Below are 13,386 nucleotides of genomic sequence, written 5' to 3' on the forward strand. Positions count from 1 at the left end.
AATTTTCTTTTACAGATTCTATTCTGCTCATCTTTTGAATATTTTTTTTACACCTTTCAGGTCCTATAAAGCACAGAAACAGGGTCTCCTTTAGCTTTTCTAAGTCTTTCATAGTGCTGACTGATATTTATGCACGTGTGTCTGACTGTGCTGATGTCAATATTTTTGCATCTTTACAGCTGCATAAGTTATGGAGACTCAAAAAAAAAATACAGGTGATCATTTTATCTAGTAAAATCACATAAAAGCCAAGAGAAGATATGCAGTTTCTAAGTGACCACAAATAAATAAGAAGTGACAAAGGCATTGATTTGTTTTGTTTTATAGAAACACGTAACATGACAAGACAGGGTTTGCTTTGTGCATCTCTTTAGGATTGCAAAATGTGATTTAAATTTATCCAAAATGTGCAGGCAAACCTAAATCTGACATTTAATGATTGATTCTTCAGGCGGACTGATCTTTTCCTTTAAGTCTACGCCAGTGCTATAAGCTGATATCACTGTTATGTTTGGCAGCATGTAATATAAAAAAAAAAAAAAGTTGGTGCTGTTACCACAATACATTTGGCACATTCTCTTGCGAAAACAACATTCAAATATAAAAATAAAAACACTACACCTCAACAAAAACAACAAAAAAAGACAGTCAAGTGCAGCTATAAAGGAATCCATGAACATACACAAATATAACAAATTGCACTTAACAACGAAAAAAAAATTAATGCATATGTCCCAGATGACTCGTGCTTTCTAAGCTTTACTGTAATTTCAATTTCTATGATTAATTCTGGTTATCCTTCAAATTTAGAAATTCTCAGTCAAATTTACACAAGTGCCTCCACCCTGGAAGGTTTGGACCGCAGGGTGGCTGTTTTGGATGCAGTGTGCCAAGGTGCCCTTTTTTTGTGTGTTGGCACTGTGTTACAGTAGCTGAGGCTCGGAGTTGCTTGAAAGAGAAAAGCGTAGCAGCCGTTCCTGTCTGAATTAAACTAAAGGCATCCATCTTAAGTGAGAAGATCAGGGGATGCAAAAGAGCAGAGAAGAGTCACCTATTTGTCTCGTAGTGGACGTGCTCCCTTCTTCTTAAGTCTCTTTCTGGAGTGCGGTGAGGGTCCAGTCCAAGTGCACACAGTAATGGTCATGATGTTCCCACAGCCGGACCCCCACATGAGCTGGGGGGCGAGCTGTGGCTGCCAGCCACTCCGCCGCTCTTGTCAGCGGGCTTCTTGTCCTTCTGTTTCAGGTGAACCTTGGCGTGTCTCTTACGCTCGTCGCTTCTGGCGAACTTGCGTCCACAGAACTCGCAGGAGAAAGGTTTCTCTCCCGTGTGCGTGCGGATGTGTGTGGTCAGGTGGTCACTGCGGCTGAAGGAGCGCATGCATATTCGACACTGGAAGGGTTTGTGACCTGTGTGGATGCGGAGGTGACGTGTGAGCTCGTCCGAGCGGGAGAAGCGCCTGTCACAGTTCTCCGCCGGACAGGCGTGCGGCCGCTCATGCACCGGGGTTTTGCTGGGCCTGTTGGGATACTTCCGTGGTCGGATAGGCTTGAGTGTCAGAGTCTGCGGCGGCGGATGGTGCTGGGGAGCGTGCTGTTGCCCACCAATGAAACCTGGGTGAATCTGCTGTTTGTCTTTGAATGCTCTGATAGTCTCCAGGGGTGTGATAGGTGGAGGGTTGACCCGGATGGGATCCATGGTCTGGAAGGGCTTGTGCTCCATCACACCAACCTCCCCCTGATGATGGAAGAGGTTGTAGTCGGGGATCATGGAGAACAGGCTGCTATCCATGGAGGCTTTTGATGTAGAGTGATACTCATTGCCAGGGTACGCTAAGGCCGTGCTCGTAGCAGGACTGTGGTGGAAGGAGACCTGGTCCTGGTACAAATCGCTGCAGGTGGAATAGGCGGGAAGCGGTGGACCGTACACCTGCTCCATGTCTGACGTCTGTCCGCCCATGTTGGCCGTGGAGGAAGATGTCTGTGTCGTTACCGTACCGGGCGACGGTGAAACACCCAGGATTCCTGCACTGACGAGGCTGATGATGTTGTTATCAGAGCACCAGCCTGAGGCGCCAATGCCACCTGAGGGAGGAGTGTCGAAGGCAAACTTCCCCAGATAGGTGACAGTCTGCCCACTGCGGTTAGACTGGAAGCTGGAGCCATACTGGATCTCTGCTGTGGCTTTCTCGCTTCCCATGCCCAGATCCATGATATTATCTAAAAGGAGTTAAAAACAAACAAAAAAAACAAAACAAAAAACAGACACACAGAGAAAAAAATAGAAAACACAAATAAATCAATCACATGTTGCTCAATCATGAAGTTCAACAGGAAAAGCCTGATTATGTTTAAAAAAAGGTTGGAAAATAAATAGACTACATCAAGATATATGACCTTGCTTGCTCTGAGTGTCAGTCCTTTGTTAGTCCAAAATTTGGCTTTTCGGCATATTTCTGTAAAAGTCTGTCAATAAAAGATGAAAAATAGAAGAATGCAGGTTCTAAAGAAACGTGAGCGCCGTCAGACCTGTATGTTACTGAGAGCAGCCTCTGAGTCTCTCTCTCTCTCAGATCCCACAAGCTCTCATAAATCAAGACCTAAACACCCCCTTTGATCCAGTCATTGTGTCCCTCAGGAGGACAGCCAAACTCAATGGTAACATCTGATTTCTTTACAGCGCGCCGAATTATAAGGCAGACGCCACTTTTTTTTCCCTTCCACACTTAGAGCTCCAAAGCACCTCAGAACATCTGCACAGAACAAATTTTAAAGTGCACAGTTTCACATCTGAACTTCACAGTTTGCACAGCAATGACAATTTCTACAGATTTTATTTATATTTTAATTTGACAGTCACAATTTTTCCCTACAAGATTTCACACAAAAATAAATTGAATTTTGAAATATATCCGCAGATGTGCTCATGTGGCTTCATGTGAATTCTTGCACCAGCACAGAGTGTCCCTTCTATTTGGTAAGAAATCCTATACATTCACTGTAAATGATTGACTCCTGAAATTTGGATAAATGCAAATTATGGTGAAACAAATGCAACCAAAATTGCATATTTTTGTGGCATTATTTTGGATGTGGCATTAGAGAAAGAAACCTGAGGTGACATTAAAGAATTTTAATGTAATTCATCAGGCTTTAGGAGGTGGTTGTGATGAAAATAAGACTGCATCTTCCTATATTTAGCAGAACACATGCAGACTATATGACAGCTTGGCAGCGTAACAAAAAAATGTGCCATTCTTATTTGAAATAAAATACAACACGTGCCACCATCAGGTAATGGAAAATTAATCAAAACCCACAACGTATTAAAAAAAAAGCAAATATGACAAATACATCTACATTTTCTATTCTACCATCAGTTTGATTTTCATGATGTTAATGTCTTGTCACAGGAGAGAAAAAAAAAAACAATATAAACATGGCATTTTATTACATTTAAGATATAAAAGGAAGGGAAAAAAAATTGACCACTCCTGAGAAATATAAATTCAGGCCGAAATCACAGGTGTATTTTTTTAAATAACATAAAAGAAAATTGATTAAATTGTGGTGCTGAGTGTGTTATCAATGACAAGAGGACAATGAGGATTTTTTTCTTCAAACTGACCTCAGAAGGTGAAGCTACGCACTTCAGAAATTATTTAATACCCCGCTGCGAGGCACAACTTGTCATCTCCACGCACGCACCCAAATTTATGTTAATGTGGGCAAAGCAACAAATCAATAAATATCTCAGGCCGCGCAACCGCTGAATTAAAAAAAAAGAAAGAAAAACTCGGTTCACGGGCCTGATGCGTGCGCGCGTTTCACAGGGGAAAGCGGCCACGCACGCTCACCAAAAATCTCTGACACGGACTTATGAATGAAAGTCATTGTGTGAAGAAACTGGACCATCTCTGCGGGTGAATATTGACTTAATAAATCAGCGGCTTCGCCGGTTTGAGCGCATGAATCACCACATTAAAGCAGTTTGTGCGTTTTTACGGAACTGTGTGAAAACGCCTCCTCAAACACGCCTCATGTCTATATTAGTGCAATAAAAATACATATTTAGACGAGCGTTTCTTTTTAAAATATACATATTATTAAGAGGGATTTTTTTTTTTCCTTTTTAAAGTTTTGGCACAGCAGGTGGGTTTTTACCCTTTTCGCACTTTGCGTTTACGGCATTTCAGGCTATATTGGAGAGCGAGAGAAGAGAGAGAATAAAAATAAAAAACAATTTTCACGTTTTGGAACTGGAAGGTGAATACATTTTGCTTAATAATCGGCGGTGTTCCGTCTGATTATTCCAAATGGGAGTCTGTGGCTTTGTGCGCGAACAGGTGTTCCGAAGCGCAAAGACAACTGTTGCCTTCCGCGCAGATCGGAGTTAGAACAACACGAATCCTCAGAAAAACAAAACAAAAAACAAAACCGAGAGAAACAAAGAAATAAAGATCAAGCTTACCTGTGTTCATCTGTGAGTAGTGGTTAATAGAATCCGTACTGGTAAAAATATTCATAGACGTCGGGATGTCCTCTTCTGGGTAGAGACTGTCGGGGATCGTGTTTATTAAACTGCTCATGGTAAGAGGGAGCTTGTCCGCTAGTTTCCCTGTCATAGCAGTTATAGTCAGTCCGACATTTATAAACGACAAGGCGCAGAAATCCCAACCGCACAATCAGCAGGTGTTCTCGGAGTGGGAGCGCACAGGTGAGGACGAGGCGCGCGGACGGATCCAGTGGCTGTATCCAAGTATCCCGCGGAGCGGAGCAGCGCCGGGTCTCTCCTCCGACTCTTATTAATCTGATCACAGTGGAAGCTGATGGGCTGCTTGTGGGGGAATTTGAAGTCTGTGAATCAGTGGAGGAGGAGGTGGTGGTGTTGATGTTGGTTGCACAAGAGCAGCTCGACTTGCTCTATTGGAGCTGGATCGGGGACTCCAGTCCGCCCGTGTTAAATAGGGGGATGGAACGTTTGCGTGACGTAGATGACCATATATGGACAGAGCGCAGAGCGCCAGGTTCTCCGCGCGTCAGGCTGTGGAAACTACAGACTCCGAGAGGCAGCGGCAAACTTTTTAAGATTACAGCTCACCTCCAACTGTTGTCCTTTTTTTTGGGGGGGGGGGGAGTATTCGCGGTCTCTCCTGTCCTTGTGGAAAAATGCCGATTAACGCCTTATCGTTATGGTTCCCATGCATTCATGCGCCTTTTTACGCACGGAAATCGGGCACAGGGTGAGCTTTGTGTGGGTGTGACTTTGTTGTGACTAGTGGGACCACATCAGCGCTCAACGGGCTTGTTTATGTCACTTTAATCCTGCTAAAATATCTGGGTTTATTTGCGATATCCTAAGAAATAATCTAACTTTTATTCTATGGAGTGATCCCGTGCAAGGAACAGGACCATCCTGAATTCTAACAGCGTGCTTCCAAAAGCCTTTTTCGTGCTGCAGCAGTCACACAAATACCCTAAATGACAAGTTAATCGCTTGTAAATATTGCAAACTTGTTGTAAATCCACAGGCTTTGCTTTGACTCTGAGCCCAAGTGACCGCTGTAGGTGGAAACTCCAAATAAGGCAGTGTCCGGCCACGCCCCTTCACGTCTGTATTTGGGCATCTTTGTTCCGGGTGAAGCTGGAGTGGAAAAGTGATCGGAAGCCACAGACGGCACTGGACAAAGCGTCATGGTTCGATTCTAAATAATTTGCCAACCTCTGAGAAAAAACCCTCTGAACTGATAATCAGCCGAGATGGATTTTGCCACACAGAGAAGTCTGCTTGATCAAACCCTGAAGACTTTTTCTACATTGTTGCAAACAGTGAATGACATGTCAGTACCTGAAGAGCCAGAGATGAGAAATTATTTGCTGCTCAAACAGAAATGTTTTCATAGTATGCATGAGAATTAGGCGGCGTCATTCTCGGTTTTAAAGGGGACGAAAAACAAAGTAACCACAGCCAGCAGTGATTATGTGCAGCGGCGGGCGGTTCTAGCACATTTCAACTGGTGGAGGGGTGGGCAAGTGCTACCATATGACAAAAGAAAACTGTAATTTCAGCAAAAGATATATGAAAGATGAGATTCACACATCCCCCCTGTTCACATATGGAGTTTGTCTGGGTCCCCCATCGTCCCTCGTGGTTGGAAATGTTCTGAATTGAAATAAACAGTTTTTCAGGGTATTCCAGTGTTCCCTGAGATTTGATGTGGTACAACAGTATACAGGAGCGTGAAATCTTTTTTTATGTAATTCTATGAAAATCTTCATAATAACGTGGTATTTCTATTGCATAAAAGTTTAAATTATTCCAAGTAAAAGTGTCATTAATTCAACTTACAATGCGCTGTTATGAACTATGGTTTACTTGCGATTGGCTTGATTTTTTTTTTCTTTTTTTGGTGGTTTGTTTGTAATGCTGCTGCTAGGTGTGTGAATTGCCCCTGGGGACAAATAAAGCTTTTTGAATTAGAATTTGTTGGAACCACTCCAGCCGTAAGGGATTGTTGGGGGCCCTGAAAATGTCTGTTGGCCTTCTTATCTTGTGTGAAGCTGAAGGAATCAAACATATGTCCAACAGAAAGCAGATTTCAGACAAATCATGACTTACAGCTGGATCTTCCTTTGCTGACATGTTTGTCACAGTAACTCATGGTAAACTCAAGAGTTTTTCATTCAAACTTTATGCCATTTTTATTTTGTTGTTGCGTCATCTCCGGTGGGTGGTTGAAAATCTTGGTGGTTTTACTGGTGATTTCACTTCATCTCTTCTCATGTTAGTCACAGGAGAGTTGCTTCAACTCAAGAGTTTCAAATTTACACTTTGACATTTTTGTTTTGGTTGTTGTGCCATCTCTAGTTGACACCAGTCTTGTTAATGATCACCCCCCCCCCCCCCCCCACACACACACCCCCTTTCTGACATGTTTGTCATAGTAACTTGAGTTTTGCTTTCAAACTTTCTGCCATTTTCTTTTGTTGCTGTTTAATATTGAAAATCTTGCTTATCTTTTGAGCAATGATCTTGTGTAATGTGTGTGCCAAAGATATAAGTCCAGGCCCTGAGGCAACTATAGGAGAACCTGTTGGTGTCAGTGTTTATCCTCGGATTCTACAACATGACATGGATGATAGTAACTCCTACTATTACTATTCCTCAATGGGACACCAGTTCATTGTAGTTTTCTTCCCCAATCAAGGCCGGTACCCATTTACAGCTGGAACGATGCAAGTGAAGCCTCTTGCCCAAGGACACAGACTGGGAATTGAACCCAGGTCTCCAACTCATATTCGCTGAGCTATCTGCTTTGATATTTTGGTTTTATTGTTGTTACAGTGCGACATTTTCTGTCTTTGTTTTTTGTTTTATAGCGCTCTCATGGATGTGCTTTGTTTAGTCATGGCAACACACTGCCAAAGTGGCTGACTTAGGTACTGCAAGTCAAGGCTGTATTGCTTTGTGGGCATCAAAGGTTTTTAATGAGTCAACGTTTTTTTTTTGGTAGCTATTTTCAGTCACATTTTCTTTCTTCTGTGGGCTCCACAGTTTTATAGTTTCTACCACCAACAATTCAGACAAAAATAAATAAATAAATAAATAAATAAAAGATTGTCTCAGCATTTCTCCAGCACTCCTATTTGTGCAGGATTTCACCTGGAAAAAGGATATAAAGTAAGTCTTTTAGGTCTTGATTTTCTCTTGGGGTCACCACAGCAGATCTGATATGGATCTGCATGTTAACTGGCACAAGTTTGATGCTGCTGCTATTCCTGATGAAACGCCACATCACGTAGCAAAAGGATATAACAGTTTACATTCAATACCTAACTGCGATTACTTTGTCTTGGTCACAGTGACACAACTCTCAAAACTCCCACATTTTGTCACTGTTCTTCATAATTATTATGACTCATATGATGACTGAATGCTTTTTTAATCCCTAGTCGTATGAAAATACTGTGTGTGTGTGTGTGTGTGTGTGTATATATATATATATATATATATATATATATACATACACACACACACACACACACTCTCAAAAAGGTAAACCCATCTTGGGCATGGTTTTAAAAGTAATCAATAGCAAACTAGGATAAAATTATGTGGTTATTCTGAAAAAACAAAACAAAACAAAAACAAATAAACTACATACAAAAACCATTGAGTTAAACTGATATTTTCTCATTTTCTTTGAAATTTTTGTTGTATAGATATGCAGCTTTGATTACAGGAAATCTGTAAATTGATGCTGTCCAGTGTCATTTGATCAAGTGAAATAGCGAGAGTCTCCTGTCAGGGCCGGTGCCTAAAATATTCTAAATAGCATTTCTTTAGAAAGTTGTTTGTTCTAATTTCATCAGTTCAAAATTTGACAATCACAATTTAAATAGGTAGTTTTTTTGTCTGAGTAAATAATACTTTCAAAGCTGCCTGTTCAGTGTATGTGGGGATGTGAAACGGAAGGCCATGATTTGTCTCCCAATTTGAATTATTCCATTTCTGTTCCTGGTTAGAAAGTATTCTACAACGGCTGACTGGGTCCTTGTCATTTGATTGGTGGGTTGTATATCACGTGACATGGTTCATTCATACTATTTGCCGTTGTGTTTCATTGACCGTGCAATAGTTCTTTTTTATGTGCAATTTTGGTGCTATATTTAATGTGCTGTTGCACGCCCTGACCACCACGTGCGCTCACACTACTAGCGGTGTTTAGCTAAAAATGGCAGTTTGTTTTGCTGGCAGACAACGATTTGAAGGAGCTAACTGATGCTACTAATTCTTCTAACACACACAAAAGAAAAAACAATCCACTACGCTGTAGGCCATCTGGAGGCATGAAGAGCTGTTAGGATGAAAAGCTGGACACATGTCTGACATGATTTTTTGCTGGACTGAGGAACTATATATATATATATATATATATATATATATATATATATATATATATATATATATATATATATATATATATATATATATATATATATATATATATATATATATATGAGGTCTGTTAGAAAAGTATCCAACCTTTTTATTTTTTGTAAAAACTTGATGGATTTGAATCACGTGTGCTTGCATGAGCCAACCTTGAACCTTCGTGCGCATGCGTTAATTTTTTCACACGTGTCGATTGCGTCATTTGCTTGTAAGCAGCCTTTGTGTGAGGATGGGTGTAGTCTCTCGTCGGATTTTCATTGCAAGGAAAATGGCAGAACAACTGGAGCAGCGCGACTGCATCAAATTTTGCCAGAAACTGGGCGACAGCTAGGTGGAAACCATTCGGATTATTCAGACGGCTTTCGGTGGCATGAATTTCGCTGCAACTATTTTCATGGCCAAATCTTCTGTCACAGTGAAATGTGCCGAAAAAGTGCTGATGTCCACCTCTTCCGCAATTTCTCAGATAATCACACGACGGTCCCACATCACCGCAGCGTTTACTTTGGAAATGATCTGGTCATTTCAGCATGTTGATGGCCGACCGGAGCGTGGCTCGCTCTCCACTGTTGTGCAGACGTCTTTAAACCGGTTGTACCGCTCCTTAATCTGTGTGATGCCCAGAGGATCGTCACCGAAAGCCGTCTGAATCATCTGAATGGTTTCCACCTGGCTGTCGCCCAGTTTCTGGCAAAATTTGATGCAGTCGCGCTGCTCTAGTCGTTCCGCCATTTTCCTTGCAATGAAAATCCAACGAGAGACTACACCCATCCTCATACAAAGGCTGCTTACCAGCAAATGACACAATCACCAGGTGTGAAAAAATTCACGCATACACACGAAGGTTCAAGGTTTGCTCATGCAAGCACACGTGATTCAAATCCATCAGGTTTTTGCAAAAAATAAAAAGGTCGGATAATTTTCTAACAGACCTGGTATATATGTGTATTTGTATATATAACACCAAAAAGTGAACAAAAACTAAAGTGGATGGATAACAAAAGTCATGATGGATAATATAGCAATAGTGGATTTTTTTAATTGTTGCACTGAAAGAAACTTAACTAGGTACAGGAGAGTTGATTTTCCCTGCAATGACAATATTTATTGTACATCGCTTTATGAGCTTCAGCCTAATATTAGTACTGAAGCTCATAGCAACAATGCCTAAAGCTTTGAAACTATAAGCCATACTAAAATACGAAATGAAGCAAAATGGGGACTGATAATCACAAAATGGGGGTAAAATGTAACGAAATGGAGCAGAGTGAATGAGACTGACTCCAAATAAGCACTTTTATTTAATTGTTTAGCATTTGTTTTTGTTTTTTTTTGTGAGATGCGCTCAGTACATGTAATGGGGCAGGTGCACCATCTGGTGTTCAAGAGATGAAGCTTCAGTCAATGGGTCAGTCTGCTCTATTCCGTTACATTTGACCTCCATTTTGTGATTATCAGGTTCCATTTCGCTCCATTTAGTATTTTAGTAGAGCCGAAACTATACATAAGTACTGTCTTAAAATAGTTCTCCCAACACAAAACTCAACATGTGGCTACACACAAGCCACTTATTATTATTATTATCTATGTCTATATGCTGGAATAAGGGATAGAACTCTTCAAATTATTTTTCATTAATTTCTATTTCAATCATACTCACTGATGAAATGTTCATCCACAGCCTTTGAAATAGCGATTTGCGCAGTTTATAGTTGCACATGAAGGCATTTTTTTTAAACAAAATAGCAAAGAACAAAGTTGCGTGCATCTGGTTAAAGATATGCAGAAAAGGCCGCTCAGGAGCGGAACATGCGAGTGGTAATATGGCGGCTGATTTGCTTCAAAAATATTGGCCATTGACCGATCCAGATGGCGCCTAGCTTAGCAAATCACTTTACAAAATGAGCTTAATAACAAATATAAAGTCGCTTACAACATGCTAGTTTAGTTTGTGCACCAACAGACAGTTGTTCAGGATAAATAATAAAATAAAAATGGAAGAAGGAGGAAAATAAAAGGTTTCAACTCACCAAATCTTTGTTCAATGTGAAAAAAAATATATAACCAAACTTCTTCCAAAACGATGGGGCAAAAAAACAAAAAAAACAAGTTGCGGCTTGGTTTGTGTTTGTTGGTGTAATCCTTCATTTTTGATTAACTTTTCTCCGGTTATCTCCGCTGTCCGTCGTGTTTTTCCGTCGCTCTCTGCCGCTCTTTTTTCCGCTCTCTGATTGGCTGTCCCAGCAGCACTCAGGAACGGAGCAGTTCACAATTTCAAAATAAAACCAAAATAAAATCTTTTGTCTTTAAAGCTATTTTAACCTGTTACAAGTCATTCGTAAATGTTTCTCCACAAACAAACAATCAGCCTGTCTACTTTTACAGGTTTTTTTATACAGTAATTCAAACTGTGATCACGTTGAGGGGGCGGGGCCAGAGCTTCATATATATATATATATATATATATATATATATATATATATATATATATATATATATATATATATATATATATATATATATGTATGTATGGATTCTGATTCTGGATCCAGTTTCACATTATGGAGGCTTTGAAGGATTAAGTCAAAACGACTTCACAGATTCTCACCAAATTTGCACCACAGATAGATATTAGCTCTTGGAAGACTCAACTGAATTTTGGAGGTAATCCGGATCCGGATTGGCGGAAATCTCCGATTGCTCTTCTGTTTTTACTGTTTTGTGTTGATCTCTGTCTCACGGCTCCTCTCGTTCCCCTACAGATGATTTCCCCGTCAAGGAAGGTGATGTGTTCCAGTCATTTTAGGTGGTGCAGGAGTTTCTGGGTGAAGGCAGCTTTGGGACGGTGGCCAGGTGTCAACACAAAATGACCCATCAGGACGTGGCCATCAAAATCTCTAAGAAGAACCCAGTATTATATGAGAGACAAAGAAAGAGGTAGAAACTGTAACTAATTACAGTCATTACAGGCTTTACTTTCAAAAATAGTTTTATTTCAGCCATGCATTGTAAACCTTCATAAATTATTTTTCACGTCTTCCACAGCTTGCAAATCTTAAACTCTTGAGTGCCCTGGATCCAGAGCAGGCCAACATTGTGAGGTGGTACGATGCCTTCACGCACGGAGACCTCATTTGTCTCAAATTTGAACTCCTGCTCCAGAGCCTTCACGATTACATGGATGAGCTGAACTTCAAGCCTCTTCCAGTCAGTGACCTCCGAGCTGTTGTGCAGCAAGTAAGTTAGGTTTTGGTTTTTGCTAAAAAGTACACATTATATATGGAACTAAAGTAGGACATTTGGAGTTGTCGTCTCTCTCCTAACAACAATAAATGTTTGTGTGACTGCAGATGGCCACCACACTGCTCCACCTGGAGACCCTGGGTGTGATCCACTGCGACAAAAAGCCACAAAATATCATGGTGGTCGACCACATTCAGCCACTGAAGGTCAAACTGATTGACTTTGGATTGGCTCAGCACATCTCTGAGCCTCCATCTTTTGCGGGGACCTTGTGGTACCAGTAAGTCCAAATACTGCAGAGAACGTTTGAACATTTGATTTGAATTGCTTGTTTCTGCCCTGAAAATTGAAGAAAAAATGAAACCTTTGGTAGACGATGTGTAATGCGCTCTGTGTTATGTGTCGACGCGGATTGAGGAGCGAACCTGCGTCAGACAGGACCCAGCGCTAAAAATAACCAGAAAACGGTTCCAAACAAAAACTATTTATTATACACCTGTGTTTAAAAGTGTAAAAACATAAAAAAAACAACGTCCCTCTTGTGGAGTTATCGTGGCTCGCTCTCCAGCGCCCGCAAGAATTAAAGCCGGCGCTCCTGGACTTCCTACCACCGCCAAACACCCCCCAGGTGGACACGACAAACTGATTCTCTGTGAAGCAAAGAGACGGTGAGGTAAATCAACAGATACAACTATATCTTCCAATAAACACACGCTGCCAGCAACACACTCAGGTCAGTGTCCTTTCTTTTACTTTATGCAAATGAGCAGCCTCTCACAACAAGTGGAGGATCACTTATCCTTCACGCCACAGCAGTGAGAAGCAAACTACGCAATTCTCTTTACAATTCCAGTACACTGTGTAACAAAACACCAAGTTACTATCAACAAGTACTTAAACACTTAATTACCTTTCGTGTGTGCTGACAGCATGTGTCCTCACCCCTCCCTGCTTCACGGGCTCGATGTGTCAAAACCCAGGCGCGGTCCTCAGCGTCTCACAAACGAACGTCACAAGGTCGAGTTCCCGGCAGTTCTGCTTGAATCACACATGACTTAAATGCAGAACGCCATCCAATTATCTGCTTCAGCTGCAAGTCGTCCAGGTTGCACGTGAGCACCAAGCACAGGTGCTTTCCATGATGTTGATGAGGGTGAAGACTCTTCAGCCAGCACCTTCTTCACAGAC

The 13,386-nt window shown here is 41.3% G+C and overlaps 1 protein-coding gene across 1 annotated transcript; it reads right to left on the reverse strand.

Annotated features, from left to right (window-relative positions):
- Positions 1-306: 306 nt before the first annotated feature.
- Positions 307-5,309, reverse strand: egr3 (early growth response 3). The gene is given in 3 exon segments (XM_034169982.1): positions 307-1,155; positions 1,158-2,219; positions 4,471-5,309. Coding segments are annotated over 3 exon segments (1,320 nt in total). The 5' UTR covers positions 4,625-5,309; the 3' UTR covers positions 307-1,051.
- Positions 5,310-13,386: the final 8,077 nt, after the last annotated feature.

This window comes from Thalassophryne amazonica, chromosome 5 (genome assembly GCF_902500255.1).
Source record: "Thalassophryne amazonica chromosome 5, fThaAma1.1, whole genome shotgun sequence".
Classification (NCBI taxonomy): Eukaryota; Metazoa; Chordata; class Actinopteri; order Batrachoidiformes; family Batrachoididae; genus Thalassophryne; species Thalassophryne amazonica.